Raw genomic sequence first — 17,040 nt, 5'->3', positions numbered from 1 at the left:
CGTCTCCTCCAGCCGTCACTCGTGGAGCTGGCGCCGCCTTGGCGCGCGCGACCCTTACATAAGCGTCCCCCGCGGCAGCGCCGGCGCACGCCCACCCGCTCCGACCCGCTGCGGGAAGAGGAAAATGCACAGCGTCGCCGGCACTCACCTCCTCGCTGCTGCCGCAAGTTGCCTCTACCGCCGCTGCCTCCACTGACAGGGAACAGCTGCGGTCTCCGCGCAACCGAACTTGCTGCGGTCCCAGTCCCGCCTTACGGACTTCCTATTGGCTCAGACAGCCCAACCCCTCCTGTTACTGGACAGCCTCCTCTGTCACTCACCGTTCCCCTGCCCGGGACTCCTCCCTACGCCCCCCTGCCCGTCACGTTTAAGCCTTGGCGCCCCACATCAGCCCCGCCCCTCCCGTCCCCGGCAGGCCCCTGGATTGGTGACGAGGCTGGGGGAGCCCGCCCCTGGCTCACCACCACCTACTCCCTGGTCTCCAGAGCCCCACGTGGGCCGCAAGGCCCCAGACGCGGCCCGCAATAGGCGGAAGTGGCCAGGCTCTGACAGGCTGTGATTGGCTGTTGGCGGGGGTGGGGACGTGCGATTCATTCACCCGGGTAGCACGTGTCTCTCAAAACCCCAAGCACAACAGATAGCCCTCGGGCTCAGGGATCCGGGTGGGCTCAGGAATCCGGGTAGACTCAGGTGCACGCTAGTGGGTGGAGAAGAGGTCGGAGGAAAAAGGGTTTGCAAAGGGCAGGAAGAAGGAAATGGCGCTTGTGCCAGACGGGTTTACGTGATTGTCTTTTAGCAGCTGTGGGGGTGACGGGCAGGAGTTTCCGTGTGACCCTGGACAAGCAACCTCACCTCTCTGAGCCTCAGTTTCCTAATCTGTAAATAGAGGCCACTCAGGACCTAGAGGGTTTAGAAGGCTTGGTTGAACGGAAAGCTTCAGAAATTGGGCTCTGTGCCAACCAGGAGATGCAGGAGTGACCAAAATAAACCAAAATTTCTGCCTCCCAGTGAGAGAAGAAAGACGATAAAATAAAATATAAGGTACATCAGATGATAATCAAGGCATGGAGAAAAATAACCTGCTTCTAGACAGTTGGGAGAATCAAGAACTATGAGAACATCTTTCAAACTAAAATGTGATGATTGAGTATGGAGAGATATTACAACTGCATTCTCTTCTCTGTGTTGTGTCCATTTTGTTTGTCCTTTGGACAAATTTCTTTGTCCTTCCTTCCACATATCTGGCTGAACTCCAACCTGGGTCAGTCCAACACAGCTATTTTAGTACCAGAACAAGGATTAAAATTCCAGTTTTCCAGATTCAGGTATTCATTCAATTAACAAGCATCCCTTGAGCACCTACTATGGGCCTGGTGCTATGCCGGAGACGCACGTGAAAAAAAACAGCCTCTACCATCACATCATAGAGCTCACCTGACCACAGTTCTTGCCCTGAACAGGTCTCAGTAATAATGATCGTAAGGGAACAAACACTGTTATCAGGCAAGAGAAGTAACAATAGCAAAGATAATAAATCAGTTGTAAACTTTCAGTTCTGTTTCAATGATAAAGATTGGCCTGAAGCACTTTCTTGAGCTATTTTGCAGAACTTAACACCTTCCCCCACCAAGGTTCTCAACCACCAGGTCCACTGGAACCTGTCAACCTTTGCCCCAATTCTATGCTGTGTTCTCCTCTGCTCAAGCCCCTTCATGAACATGCATATACCTTTAGCTTAAAACTTCCCCAATTTTGCTGTTTGGGGAGACACTGCTTTGGAAAAAGTCCCCGGTGTTCTCCTTACTTGCTGCAAGTAATAAATCCTTCCTTCTCCTGATCTCTGGCTTGGTTGTATCTTTTGGCTCAACACCCACCAAGAGGTGAACCCAGTTTTCGGGGAACATCAGCTGAGTCCTGGCTGGTCCCTGTGAAATCCTGAGTCTGGAGCAGAGGGCAGGTGGCTCCACGCAGGTTCAGGTGAATCCCATATCAACACCACCAGGTGGAGGTCTGAACAAAGAAACTAATTGAGAACTAAAAGATGGACTGCTGTGAACAAAAGTAGTATGGATTTTGGACAATTAGCTCAGCCACATAAATTAGTTGAAGTTTGGCTAGGAAACAAGACATCTCTCCATCCAGGCTCTGTCCTACCTCCAGGCCGAGTCCTCCAGGAGGACAAAGCTGGGAGGGGTATTCCACCCCAGACAGAGAAAACTGCCCAAGAAAAAGCTGAGATGAGGAGTCTAGTGTGGCTAGAAAAGGCATTTCTCAGCGTGGGCTTCTGTAATACTAGTGACAGGATCTCCTTGGGACAAGGTACTGATTGGAAACACAGATTCTTGAGCCCCACTCCTCCCCCATGGTTCTTATACATATGAACCACCAACTCAGAGGTCTTAGAATCATCAGTAGAATACCACTTAAGTCTGTCTCTGGCGAATGGAATCCCCTGCATTGCATTGCATTGCATTGCTAGTTTTAGAAGCTCTCCAAATTGTTCTAATGTGGGTCAGCGTTGAGACCCACTGAGATTCCTAGAGAAGTTATTACCCAGACTTCCCTGATAAGAGGAATCCCCTGGGACTCTTTAAAAACAAAATGGATTCCCGGACCTCAGGCCCCTGTGGATCCTGATTCATGGGGTGGGGCCCAGGAATCTTTCTATTTAATTTATTTATTTTTTAAACAGGCCCCAACTTGTGAAATTGACTCTCGAGGCCCGGGAAGGTTGGGGAACGTGGCTGAGTTTCTGGGAGATGCAAGGGAAGGGGAGGCAGGACAGACAGGCTGAGACCAGCCTGTGGAGGGCCAGCCAGGAGAGGCATAGGCTGGGCAGCAGGGCTCTGTCGGGAGGGAGTGGGCCAGGGGCAGCTGCAGAGCAGCTCAGGGCTCCTGTTAGGCTGGGACTATGTCTGCCTTATTGCTTCTTAGTAGCTGTCACTTTTTGGAGAGTTCTTGGTTTTTGTCTGTTTATCTTCTGTACTCCTGTCCCTTCCCCACACTTGAACATCACCTCTACAAAAGTTGAGTTTGGCACATGGTAGATGCTTAATATATAGTTGGCAAATGAAGGAATGGGAGTCATCAGCCCACACTTAGTGGTTGAAGCTGTGGAGTGGATGGGACTACCTCGGAAGCTGAGCCGAGTCCGATAGGGAGAGGGGTCTGCAGGGTACCACATTTAAGGGGAAGGGGAAAGTTAAGGAGAAGCAGGCACAATCGATCGGATAGGAAGGAGTAAATTCGGAGGAGGGAGGTGTCAACTGGGCCAGGAAGGAAAATGGGGTGGTGGGGACAGATGTGATCCCTTCACTCTGCAGCCCCCTCAGCAGCACCCAATAGAGATACGGTGAAAATGAGGTATTTTCCCCATCCCCAAGCTGCTCCCAGACCAGTGAGGGCACACAGACCTCAAAGCACTCCACTTCAAAACAGTGTGGTGCTGTGCTAGAGATAATGGCCAGAGTGCTATGGGAGTCCAAGGAGGGGTCCCTTTCCCCATGAGAGGGGACTTGGAGGGCTTCCTGGAGGAGGGAAAGTCGACAGATAGATAGATACATACATATATACATACATACATGCATAAATCAAGAGTTAATCAGGTAAATATATTGGTAAAAATGGATCCCATACATGGCCCAAGCAAAGCTGGGGGAGGGCATCAGGGGGTCAAGGCATGGAGAGGGTCAGTGAGGATAGATTGCTAGTAAGTTCAGGAAGTGCAGCCTGAGAGGGAGCTGTGGGGCAGGCCAAGAGCAGTTGGCGCTGAGAAGGCTTGGGTAAGCAGAAGCATCTGAGTGGATGGGGACTCACAGACAAAGCCATGAACCCTCATACTGTAGCAGTCACTATAAACCCAGAAACAGCCCACCACTCTTGTGTTTACAATTTGGAAGGCCAGGTTTGCCCTGAGGATCTCACAAGGACAACCTAGATTTCCCAGAACCCCTGTCCTGAGATGACACAAGAAAAATCACTTTTTTTTTTAATTAACAAAATTCTGGCAGTTCGAGCTGAGCCGCAGATAGCCTAACTGCTGGTGAGACCTCAGGATAAACCCTTATCGATGGAAACACAGGGCAGGGCACTAGGCTGTGATGAACGCACCCACTCACTGACTGAAGAATGGCCACGACAGCCCTTCTCTGCAGGCTGGGGTTGTGTCTCCATTCTAAGCAGCAGGGGACCCTCACGGTGTGTGATGGGGTGGGGATGGTTCAGGAGTAGCTCTTCTGCTCTTTTTGATATGTTTCCCTCCCCCCACATCCTCGAGGGGTCCAGGCCACTCCACCCAGTCTTTTGGGGTGACTCCTCCATACACAAGCCCATCCCATCATGGCATCTCTACAAGTCGGTCAGACCTTCCACCTGCCAAGGTGGGCATTGGTCTAGCAGATCACAGTCTCAGCACTTCCCCAGGTCCATATCAAGGCCTCTGCCCACAGGTTGAGGCAGAGGAGGGTAAGATCCTCCTCCCAGCTCTGAGCTATAGCTCCTCTAGACCTCCCAACATCCCTGGGCAGGTATGCTGTACCCATTTTGCAGGTGTGGACACTGAGGCTCAGAGAAAGGAAATGACTTCCTCTCTGGATCACATAGCTAGTCAGGGGCAGAGCTGGAACTGGACCTCCAGTCCACTGACCCCCCCCAGGCTGTGCTCTTTCTGCTCCACTGGCCACCTTGTTGGGAAAGAGAAGACAAGAATGTTTAGAATTCAGATTTCAAAGGAAGAGCTTTGGTTTGAAATTTGAGTCCTAAGATCACAGTCCTCAGAGGTGGAAGGGCCTTGAGCAAATTGTTTCCAAGATTTCCCACAAGAGACAGATCTCCTGGGATGTGATTGTGCAGACAGCTTTTCAGGGCCCTGCCCAGACCTGTATATGCAAGGGGTTTTGATGGGGCCCAGTGACTGGTGTTTTTTTAACAAAGGAAACCTTGGGGCACCCTGGCTAGACCCGCTCAGGCCCATTTTACCGATGAGGTAATAGGCTCAGACAGGAGAAGGGGCAGACCCACCGCTGATAGTCATCAGGTCCTGCATATTTGAAAAAAAGGCAAGAGCATCTGCGTTGCCAGTTCTAGGACCCTGCAATTACTGATACACGCTTTGTCTAGACTGAGAACAATCCTCCCCCGATTCCTCAGAGTGCTATCAGGACTGAATACAGGAAGCCCTAAGCACAACGCCCGGCACAGCCTGAGTGCTCAGAACGTGGGAGCTCTTACAATCAATAGCATTATTACTATTTATTGTTCCCTTTGTTTGATTTCTACAAGTGATAAGTTGACCAGAATCTCTTGCTGAACCTGACAGCCTGGCATTCTAGCTTCCTTTGGGAAATGAAAACCAAAACAATGGATCATTGTTCTGAAGTAATAGAGCTAGTTCTGGGCTTCCCTGGTGGCGCAGTGGTTGAGAGTCCGCCTGCTGATGCAGGGGACACGGGTTCGTGCCCCGGTCCGGGAAGATCCCACATGTCACGGAGCGGCTGGGCCCGTGAGCCATGGCCGCTGAGCCTGCGCGTCCGGAGCCTGTGCTCCGCAACGGGAGAGGCCACAACAGTGAGAGGCCCGCATACAGCAAAAAAAGAACTAGTTCCCCCAAAATGTACTGTATTATAAGAGCTGCTCAGGCAAAGAGATAAATTATTAGTTGAAACACTCACACATGAGCCCCTTGCCTCATTGATGGTGGGCATATCATATTTTCAAGGAAAACTCTAGTGGCATTAACCTTAAGCTAATGGTTCTGTCTGACCATCGTGTAGGGTGCATGAGACCGGGGTGAGGAGTGGGGTCTGGGGGTGGAACACTCATTTGCTGAGGACTCTGTTTGCTGGCCTGACTCTGTGGGGCTGCATTCAAGGCCCACTACTGACTGTGTCTCCTTGGGCAAGTTGCTTCACCCCTCTGAGCTTCTGTTATTTCATCTGAAAAATGGGGCTAAGCTCCAGAGAGTGTGAGGGTGAAATGCAATCACAGAGGTAAGGCTCCTGGAGTGGAGGGCACACCCCATCCCCCTTGTCTCCCAAGCTCAGATTCCTCTTCCAGGCTCTGGAAGGAAGAGCAGGCTTCAGTCTACCTTTCCAGATTTTTCTCCCACCCAAGGGCAACCCTTTGTGTTCCCAGGCTTTGGTCACCCACAGGATCCTACCTCTATCTCTACTGCAACCGTCCTCCCTGCCCTCAATGCTGGGCTCCAACACCACCTCCTCCAGGGAGCCTGCCCAGATGCTAACCACCTCCAAGACAGATGGGGGTCTCCCGTTCTCTTCCGTGCAGCCTCAGCACTTGGTGTCTGTTTTAAGGTGCCTTGCTTGATATACATGAGAATCCCTCCTTTTCTGGGGGTGGAGATTCTATCCTGCTCCCCTTGGCCTCACTTCTAGCCTAGACATCATCAAAACAAGATCTTGCCCACAGTGTGTAGGTGTGGATTAATTTCATTGGCTCACTAATAAAAAGTAACATCTCGGGCTTCCCTGGTGGAGGAGCAGTGGTTAAGAATCCGCCTGCCAATGTAGGGCACAGAGGTTCAAGCCCTGGTCCGGGAAGATCCCACATGCCGCGGAGCAGCTAAGCCCGTGCGCCACAGCTACTAAGCAGCCGCCGCAGTGAGAAGCCCATGAACTGCAACGAAGAGTAGCCCCCGCTCGCCACAACTAGAGAAAGCCTGCACGCAGCAACAGAGACCCAATGCAGCCATATATAAATAAATGAATGAATGAATAAATAAATCAATAAATGGAACGTCTGGGCAGCCTGCCCCAGTTTGCAGCCTTCCGTACATCTAAGCCTCACAATAACCTTAAATAGTACCAGTCATTTAAGTCTCAGATCACCTTAGGAAATAAACACTGTGTGTTTCATTAATTTTAAGACGTACATTCCCCCCTGCCACACTTCAAGTTCTGAAATGGGGCTGCATCTTCCAATGAATGGGCAGTGGATATTCTTTCTTACTGGTGTATAAAATAATGTTATCTTTCTATCGAGGTCATCTTAGATTTGATGAAATAAAATATTATCCCCATTTTATAGCTGAGTAACTATAGGCACGTGAGGTTAAGCTGCTCACTCAAAGCACGTAGGTGTCCCATAAACGTGCAAGGCTTTCGGCTCGGGCAGTCTGATGGGCTTGGGACCCAGGTCTCACGGGTAAGCTGCCTCCGCGTTGACCCGCAAAGATCCTGCCTCCTGGTGTTCACGCCCTTGTGCGTCCCCTCCCTTGGGTGCCGACTGGACCTGGTGACTCGCCTTGGAGGAACAGTGATGGCAAAAGTGATGGGAGGTCACTTCTGAGGTTAAGTTCCCCAAAGACTCTGGCTTCTGCCCGCCTGCCATCTCTCGCACTCTCTTGCCGGCTCCAACTGAAGCCAGCCCCCATGACGTGAGTTGCCCTTGGGAACAGCCAACAATCAACAAGAAACTGAGACCCTCACGGCAACAACCTGCGAGGAAGCAGGTCCTGCCAACAACCTTGGAAGCAGATCCACCCCCGGTCAAACCTGGAGGTGACTAACAGCCTTCTGACTGAAGCCTGCAAGGGACCCTGAGCCAGAGGACCCCGTTAAGCTGTGCCTGGATCCCAGACCCACAGAAACTCTGAGGTTATACATGAGTGCTGCCTTAAGCCACTGCGTTTTGGGGTATTCTGTTACACAGCAATAGACACGTAATAGTCTCCAATATTTAAGCCCAAGCATTTACTATGTCATGTCCTGGGGACAGAGATGAAAGAGATGTTGTCCTAGCCATCAAGGGACACCAGTGTGGCGGGGAAAGGCATCCTGGGGTGACTTCTGCTACTGTGTGTACTGGGTGGGCTGGACAGGGGACTGCCTCCCTAACCCAGGCTGAGGGGTTGGGCAGGCTTCCAGGGGAGCTGTCACCCAGCAGGGTCTGGAAAGGTAAGAACCCTCACCACCACCCCCGGTGACAAAGGCAGGGAGGCAGTGGGGAGGGAAGGAAAAGAACACATATTTTCTCCTGGTCCTCCACAGATTTACGGATCTGGGGAATTGTTGTAAGATTACACGCTTGGCAAGAGGGTATACGGCAGCTACAGGCATGACACAAGAACGAGTGATTCACCCTGACACATCTCAGAGGCCCGTGAGGCGTCAGCAAGCTCTTCCCAGCTCAGACTTGGATGAGAGTGGGGATTTGACTTAACTGTGCCTGAGTGAAGGCGTTGAAGACTGTGTAATGGTTTTGTTGCTTTTTAACCAAGGTCAGGGTTGGCACATGGATCAGGCATTAAACGTGTGGTCAGGGTTGGAATAATGGTCATAATCCACCTCTGGGACAGGCTGGGACAGAGGGTCAGGGTCCCTTTTCTCCATTCTCCTCTTCACACTGGCCCTGCCTTGGCTCCTCTGGCTGGGAGGTGAGCCTGACAGATATTAAGAGATCCTGAACCCAAGGAAGGCCTAGAAATTCTGAGAGAGGAAAAAAAGCAAGACCAGGCGCAGAGGAGTCTGGGGTGAGCCAAGAGTTGCAGCCAGCACTTCCCTGACCCCAGACAGGGCACCTCGTGCGGCACCCCAGACACAGAGGAAGCAGGACGCCCAGCTTCCAGTCCCACCTCTGCCACCAACACCAGGACACGAGAGCAGAGTGGTTGAAACACGGGCTCTAAAGCCACTCTGACCAGGGCGGGAGTCCCAGCTCTGCCACTTGCTGGGCATGCTTAATCTCTCTGAGCTTCAGTTTGCCCCATCTACAAAATGGGGATCTATAAAATGAAGGTAATGATGTATACCTCATAGCACTGTCATGAGGTTTAAATGAAATATAGGAAGGAATTAGCTCCAGAACCAGTAAAAAATAAAAGCTCAAAAAATAGTGATTAAAACAAAAAGGAGTGTGTTTTTGTTTCTCAGATGCGGGAGCTCCCTTTAAACTCTCAAATTCTAGGATTCTGAGGATCGGCTGGCCCAGCCCAAGTACCTTTCTCTTTCCCCTGACTTGGGAGAAAGAGCTGCTGCTGGTAGTCTTGCCTTTAGAGGCGTCCACATTCATGATTTCATTTGATGCTCACAACAACCCATTTTACAGACGAGAAGACTGACCAAGAGGAAAAAGGATTTGCCTCAAATACTGAATGCCACCAACTCACTTTTACTGAGCGCTTGCTGCATGCCAAGCCCTCTGCTGGGCATAGCATCATCACATTTAGTCCTCACGACAACACGTGAGTTATCTGTCTCTGTTTTAGACAAGGAAACCAAGGGAGAAGGCACCCAGCGTCACGTAGCTGCGGGGGATGGAACCGAGGTTTACCCAGCAGCAGCTGGTCCTCAGAGCCTGAGCGCTTAACCCTATTCTGTGCTGGAAAATTAGGGGCAGAGCTAGGCCTGGAAAAAACCCAAGTCTCCTAACTTCCAGCCTAGAACTATCCTGTTTCTTTTTTCTTTCTTTCTTTTTTTAAATTTCCAATTGTAGCAAAAAAAAATACAGAAACATAAAATGTACCATCTTAGCCATTTTTACATGTACAATTCAGTAGCGTTATATATGTTCACATTGTTGTACAACCAACCTCCAGAAGTCTCTCACCTTGCAGAACTGAAACTCTATAGCCATTAAGCAACTTGCCATTCCCCCCAGGCCCTGGCAACCGCCATGTTCCCTTCTGTCTCTGTGAATTTGACAGTTCTAGGTTGGAGCTGTCCTGTTTCTTAAAAGCCTGTCTCTGTTTTGCTGTTGAGCCATCTGTTCTGTCAACGAAACGAGTCTGGACAGCCAGGACTACAGGAGTTCAGGGGAGGGCAAGATCTTTGGGGTGGGGTGGTCAGTGAAGGCTGCCTGGAGGAGGAAGAGGAGGGCAGGCCACCGAGGTCAAGCATCCCTGAGTCACCCACAACACCGCCTCTCCACCCGCCCTTTGGTTTACAACGGCCACCTCAGCAGCACCAACCTTTGTCCCCAAGTGAGCTCCTGTCAGGTGAGTGGAGGCACCAGGCCATCTCAGAAGGCCAGGGGCTCGCCAAGGGGCTGGAGCAGTCCTGTGCCTGCAGCCTCCAGAACCATGGGGACAGGGCTACGCAGCCAGTCCTTGCGAGGACCACGGTCCTCTTATAGCAAGCTCCAGGAGCCCTGCGGGAGGCCCCTGGCAGGCCAACTGCGCCGGGCGCTGAGCCTCAGACAGGGTCGTGAGAAGTCCAGGTCCTCAGACGGAGGCCCAGAAAGGCTGGACGCCCCCGGGCAGGAGCAACTGCCAGGGAGCCTGGGGGACACAGAGCAGCTGATCCAAGCCCAGCAAGAAGGCAGCCAGTGGTGGCTGAGGCAATATCAACAGGTTTGGCTGAGGGTTGGTGGATGGAGGAGTGCTAGAGGGGAGGGGGACGTCCCCAGGAGCAGGACCCAGGGCAGCAAAGTCTCAGAGGCAGAAATGTATGGGGCTGTAGATCAAAAAGATAACAGAGCTGTCTGGGGAAGGGGCTGGAGAGAGAGATATCCAAGAACTGTATTTCAGGGGGCCCTGAAGGCCTTTGGGATTTATCCCATAGGCACTGGGGAGTCAGGGAAGGTTTTAGAGCGGGTGGGTGATACGGTCAGAGTTGTTCCGAGATGATCAATCTGTCAGCGTGCTGGATGGGTGGATTTTGCTGGAGGCAAGAGATCAGCCAGTACAACTTCCCCAGGGTTACGTCTTGTGCTCCCCTCTCCCCCGGAAAAGGGGGTGATCCGGCCCCCCTGGGTGGGAGCTGCCGGCTTCCTCTAGGAGGAAGGGTGGCTAGTGAGCCATGCTTCTGTCTCTGGGGTCTACCACCACCTCGTGGCTGTAGGTGGAACAGCACCTGAAGCCCACCACCCAGTCCAGAGACCCGGGCCCTGATCTCAGCCCCTCCTGTCTTGCAGAAGATAAGGAGAAGGTGGGAGAGCTTTGTCACCAGCTTCCCCAGCGTGACCCTGAGCCAGCCGGCCTCCCCACAGCCCTCGCCGGGTACCACCAGCTAAGGATGCAAGCAGCGGTGTGGGTCCTCGCTGCACCTGGAGGAGATGGCACGACCTACCTCTTCGTGGCCCTCTGGACTATGAATGGAGTGACCTCCTCTGCGTGGACTGTTCCCCTTCCTTACGTGGCCCGTTGAGGCCTCTGTCACCAGGACAGAGCTCAGTGAAGCCAGACCCGTGGCTGAGAGCCTCTGGCGCATCACCTGGTCACAGGGCCCCAGCCGCCCTTCTTGCCAGCTGCTAGTGGTGGGCAGGGCATGGGCCTCCCTCCCAGAGGGTGAGCCCATCTCCAGGGCAAGGACTATGTCTTGTCGTGTATTGTCACTGTCCTCACAGCCTCCCCATGAAGGAAACAGAGGAAACCTTCCCTCCCTGTGCGAGAAAAACTGAGGCCCAGAGGCGGGAGGGGATTATTCTCTTTGGCATCTCTGGCCCCGCCCCTACCCAATGCCCAACACTGCGTTGAACACAGGAATAAAAGTTGCTGAACTGAAGTAAGTGGTTTTCCTATTGACTAACTCGCCCCCAGTCCTCTCCCAACCCCCTGGGGGCAGGTGGGGTCCAGAGCTTCCCAGATCATGGGGCAGAAGCACAAGGGGCAGGTCCCCAGGAGGCTGGGCGTCTCCTGGCACTTCTCTGGTTCTCCCTGTGCTGATCTCAAGCCAGCGTCAGAGGGCCTGGATCTCACCAGCTCCTTGCCTTTGTGCTTACCCCCATGAGGCAGGACTTACCCAGAGGATCAGAGAGGGCAAGGGGCCCACCCGGGGCCACACAGAGGGGAGGGTGGGACCCCAAAGAGCCTGAGCTCTTTGAGAGACACTGGCACCTCATTTGGGGTCCCTGGGGCTCTCCCAGCTCAAGCAGACCCAAGGTCAAAGGTAAGGGAGCAGCTGCAAGCATCCTGGTGGAGGGTCTGTTCTGTGGTGGTAGGGGGACCTGAGGGCCCAATGGACAAAGGGGAGGTTCCCTATTTCCCCAGAACCCAGGACCCTGGCAGAGCCATTCAGGAACAGGAGAGGTCCTGGGAAAATTTTGTCCCAGACAGTCACCGGGATGAGACCAGGACGAGACCAGGACGTCTGGCTTGGCACCGAGACTGTGGGAGATCCCTGGAAGCTTCCAACCCAATTAGTCACAAATTTTAGATGCCCCCTGCTCAGCCCCCTCTGCAGTATCCCCTGCAGTAGCCCCTGCGGTGCCTCTGGGAGATGCTAGGACTCCAGGGAACATAGTTTGAGTCCATGGCTCTGACAAACCCTCTTGATGTCCAGAGGAGGAAACTGAGGCCCAGGAGGGGTCATCCTCTGGGTCTCTGCCCTCCAGGCTCATCCTGGCCTCTTTTGTCCCCAGGGATTCTCCAGCCCATCTCCTTGCTGGTCTCCTTCTACTTGTCACACTCTGTGACAAGTGTGTCCAGTTATAAGCTTTTGTCATCCACAGGATGGCCAGTTCCACAGGGACCCGGCTTGCTCACCACTGGGACCCCAGTGCCTCGCTCGGGGCCTGGCACGTAGTAGGTAGTTGTTGAGTGAATGAGGAACTGGCCCAGGGTCAGCTAGTTGATGGCTGAGCTCCACTCGGGTGGAGCCTTTCCTACCTCAGCCTCGTCAGCAACACCATCATCAGGGAGCACATTTCCGGAGCCTCTAGCAGAGGCCTTCGCCAAAACACACACACACACACACTCTGTTAGCTTGTTTCCAAAGACAGCAGCAACCATCCCTCCCATGAAGCGTGCCCTTTGGCATTGTTGCCACATCTCCCAACAAGAGGAGTATTCTATGTATTCTACTTGCCCTTGAATCTGGGTAAGCCCGGAAACCTGCTTTGACCAATAGAATGCAGTAGAAATAATGTTCTGGGACTTCTGGGCCTAGGCCTTAAGAGACTCTGTACCAATAGCTTCTGTTTCTGCCCGCCTGGAAGCTGGCTGCTGTGTAAAGGAGTCCAGGTGATTCTGCTAGTGTTGGAAGGCAGCACCCAAACAGATAGGTCCATGTTCTAATCCCCAGAGCCTATGAATTTTACCTTATTTGGAAAAAAGTCTTTGCAAGATATAATTATTAAGGATCTTGAGATGAGAAAATCACCTTGGATTATCCGGGGGCTAAACCCAATAACAAGTATCCTGATAAGAGGGACACAAAAAGGGAAAGACACAGAGGAGAAGGCGATGTGAAGTCAGAGCCAGAGATTGCAGTGATGCGGCCGTAAGCCCAGGATGCTAAGGATTGCTGACAGCACCCAGAAGCCAGGAGAGGAAGGAAGGACCCTCCCCTGGAAGCTGCAGAGGGAGCACGGCCCTGCCAGCACCTTGATTTCAGGCTTCTGGCCTCCGGAACCATGAGAGAATACATTTCTGTTGTTTCAAGCTACCAAGTTTCAGGAATTGTTACAGCAGCCCCAGGACATTCAGACAGTGTGTTTGCGGCCAAGCTCGCACCAGGAGAAAGTGGGTGGAAGTGGCATGCCTGCTGCTCCAGGCCAAGGCGTGAAGCCTCCCTGCCCAGCCCTCCATGCTCCCCCTCTTCCCTCACCAGCTGGCCTGATGCAGAGGGTCCAAGGGGACCCTATCCAAGGCTAGGGGATGGCAGTGGCACTGAAGCAGAGCCCCCCTGCCACCCATTTGGACTGTGATATGGGTGCAAAATAGACCTTCATTGGGTTAAGCCATTGACTTGGGGGCTACTCGTTACAGCCACAAGCCTATGGCAACTCATCCCACATCAGCATCGCGTGGAAACTCTGAGAGGGCAGGACTATTCACTCACGGCCAACAGCTCACCTGAGACAGTGTCTGCCTCATCGTAGGTGCCCAGGAAGCAGTTGTTGAATTACTGAAACAGAGACCTCAAGGATGAGTAGGAGTTAGCCTGGCCAGGGGAGGGGATGAGTGTTTCAGGTGAGGGAGGGGCCTGGGCAGAGGCCTTGAGGCCAGAGGGAACGCGGTGCATCTGGAGGTGCAGACCATTCGAATGGGTGAGAATGCAGCAGATGCCCCTGGCTCAGCAAACGGTCCCCCTCCCCCGAAGTGCACTCTCCAAGCTTCGCCCATCCTGGTTTCGTCAGCACGGAAGACTTCACTCTCATGGAGTGGCAGCCCATCAGACCCCAGAGGACATGGCCGATAGCGTGGACACTTGTGAGGGGATGTGGCTCCCCACCGAGGCCTCCAGACATTGGCGGTCAGTGTGGCCCAAGCACAGAGGGGACTCCTACAGAGCAAAAGCTCTGGAGGCTCTGAGTCTATCCACCCTCAGGCCAGTGTCTGCCACAGTTCCTGTAAAGACATCCTCGATGAGTCAGTTTCATGCCTCTGTGTTCTCTTTCCACTGCCCACAGAGGACAGAGCCCCCCAGTCCTCTCCCGGGCCGTGGGGTCTCAAGGACTGCTCCTGGGGGTCTCAGAGCCCGGAGCTGGAGGGCCTGATTCCCTTCACCCCCACCCCCGGCTCCATTCTCTGTCCCGCTCCACATCCCGGCCACACGCAGCCTCTCTGTGCATGCTTCCAGAAATAGGAGGCTCACTGCTTATCAAGCTCTGATCTCTCCATGTGACCTCTGCCCTCATCGAGCTCACAGTCCTGCTGGAGAGGGTCACAGACAGACAGACAGACAGATGACAGGCTGCTCTGCTACAAAACAGAACGAGTAAGTGCTCACTGGGCAGCGTGGTGAGGCAGATTGAACAGGAGGTGCTGATTCCCAAACCAGTGTGACGCTCTGGGCTTGGCTGGACATCTTCCCCAGCTTCCTGAGGCCTGCAGCCATGCCAGATGGGAAGAGGCTGCGAACAGGTGGAAAAAAATATCCTGCAGGGGAAATGGGGCTGCTCGGCTGCACTAATGGGGAAAGCAACGGGGCGAGCAGGGAACACTGTGTCTGCAGGCACCTTGTGAATTCAGGCTGGAAGGGCCCTCAGGGTCCAACAGACGCAGGCCATTTATTTTACAGATGAGGAAATTGAGGTTCCCACAGCAAGCAGGAGGCAAGGCTTGGGCTGCCCTCCAGAAGGCTTGGGCTGCCTCCCTGCTCAGAACTCTCTGCTCACCTGCCCTGTAACCCCCTGATAACCCCCTTCCTCAGGGTCACCAAACTCAGTGCGTCCAGCCAGTCAGGGGGCCAGGGCCAGCCCAGGCCTGGATATCAAATCTGTGACCCAAGCCCCTATCCAGCAGCTAACGTACTGTGTGACCTTGTGCCGGTCGTTACCTTCCTCCGGTTTTCATTTTCTCCTCTGCAAGATGGGGGCCGTGATCTCTGTGTCTTCTCTGGACTGAAAGGCAGGTGAGGTGGCAGGTGTGCAATACCGTTGCAAACTGAGGTGTGCTGTGTCCTGACCGGGAGCGCCAGCATCGCCCCCCACCCCCATCACCCTCACGACCGCCTGAGAGCAAAGGGAGTAAAACTCTGTGGCCGAATGCCCGGGTTCTGCCACTTACTTGCTGGGTGACCTTGGACAAGTTGCTTAACCTCTCTGTGCTTTGGTTTCCTCACCTGTTCAATCGAAATAATAACGGTCCCTCCTCACCCAAGTTAATGCATGGAAAGCACTAAGAACATTTAGCCCTGGGATCTTAGTAGTCAGTTCCAGGACGTTCTCCCTGCATGACCCTTCTCTGAGCCTCAGCAGTCTTTCTCTGGGAAATGGGGGTGTTAATAATAGCACCTGGCTCTAGGTGTCTTAGGGATGAGATGGGCCAAAGCACGCATGCGCTGAGTCCAGGGCCGGCCCACGGAAGCGCCCTATCTATGAGAGCCTCGGGAAACCTGGCCCTCAGAGCCTGCCATGTCCTCAGCTCACCTTGGCAGAGCTGGACCTTGGCAGGGTCGCAGGCATCAGGATCCAGGAAAGTGGGCCCAGCCGCAGACCAGACGGCTGCCCTGGGGCCTCCCAGGGGGTGGTCTCTTTTAGTGCCAATGCTGGAATGGGCGTGGGAGGAAGGCCTCTCTCCTCACCCTACCCCACCCCCTACCGTGGCTGTCACTGAACCCTCCCTGCCCCTACCGGCTGCCAGGCCCTGTCTCCCTTCTCTGAGCTCCAGGCACAAGCAGTCAATTCAACCAACGCTCAGCAAGTCTCAGTCAGAGCCCTGCTCCGTTGAGAACTTCAGAAAGGACTACATGCGTAGCCCTCCAGGCCCCTTGGGGTGACAGCCCTGTTGATCATCCAGTACTCCAGAGCTGGCTAGGGAGCGGAAGTGCCCAGAGAAGGGCAAGCTTAGCTCTTGGAAGGTGGGCATCACAGAAGGCTTCCTGAGGAGCAGAGCTGAGTGTGGTCCACCCCGTGGAAGGTCTGGGGAGGGCGTGCCAGGCGGAGGGAGTGGCACGTATGGGACATGGAGACGTGGACCAGCTGGAGCGTTTGGAGATCAAGGCATAACTCAGTTTTGCTGGGGAAAAAATGGGAGTGGGGGAGGTGAGGACAGACAGATAGACGAGGGGCAGGGCTCAAAGGACCCGGGATGGCACTTCACCCAAGGATCGCCAGGGAGCAGTGACAGGTTTCGCAGTAGAGGAGGGAGAGAGGTAGCTTAGAGAGATTCCCTGTGACCAGTCCAGCACGGAGGATGGGGGTGCCCACTGTGAAGGGAGCAGACCCACTGTGTTCCCACGTTACAAGTGAGAGTCTCAGGGTCGGGGGTGTGGGGAGGAAGTGGCTCAGCTGTGAACAGTATTTACACAGTCAAAACAATGTAACCAATGAATATCTAACCAGAACTCATGAGGTATTAATAACTATATTGGGAGGGTGGGTGAGGGGTGATCAAGGAGGGCTACATCGTGATCTTTCATAGTAGAAGCCAACAGATAACATCTACATTTGAAAAACCAAGAAATGCAATGAAAGTGTATTATCTAAGAACACGGAGGTAAATCCCAGAGGAAACACCTCTGGGCTGAAGCCACGGGGAGGGGGGGGCGGGCTGCCATGGGGATGGAGTGGGAGAAAGCAAAGGAATGTTAGTTTTATTCATAAGTTTAGACCATTTTATTTATTTATTTTTAAAATTTTATTTATTTTTGGCTGTGTTCGGTCTTCGTTGCTGCGTGGGCTTTCTCTAGTTGTGGCGAG

General features: G+C 53.4%; 2 protein-coding genes across 2 annotated transcripts in view; one reads left to right on the top strand and one right to left on the bottom strand.

Annotated features, from left to right (window-relative positions):
- PC (pyruvate carboxylase) overlaps positions 1–163 on the bottom strand; it is a 102,228-nt gene extending 102,065 nt beyond the window's left edge. The window contains exon 1 of the mRNA XM_024749153.1: positions 149–163. The gene's annotated coding sequence lies outside the window, so the exon portion shown is untranslated. The remainder of the gene's footprint in view (positions 1–148) is intronic.
- Positions 164–9,998: 9,835 nt separating this feature from the next.
- Positions 9,999–11,439, top strand: CUNH11orf86 (chromosome unknown C11orf86 homolog). The gene is made up of 2 exons (XM_024749315.1): positions 9,999–10,306; positions 10,870–11,439. Exons 1-2 carry the CDS (start codon positions 10,037–10,039, stop codon positions 10,966–10,968), a joined length of 369 nt encoding a protein of 122 aa, XP_024605083.1. The 5' UTR covers positions 9,999–10,036; the 3' UTR covers positions 10,969–11,439.
- Positions 11,440–17,040: the final 5,601 nt, after the last annotated feature.

The sequence above is a fragment of the Neophocaena asiaeorientalis genome, unplaced genomic scaffold, assembly GCF_003031525.2.
Source record: "Neophocaena asiaeorientalis asiaeorientalis breed wild unplaced genomic scaffold, Neophocaena_asiaeorientalis_V1.1 scaffold43, whole genome shotgun sequence".
Lineage (NCBI taxonomy): Eukaryota > Metazoa > Chordata > Mammalia > Artiodactyla > Phocoenidae > Neophocaena > Neophocaena asiaeorientalis.
Note: the sequence above shows the minus strand (reverse complement) of the source record. Positions and strands in the feature narration are given on the sequence as shown.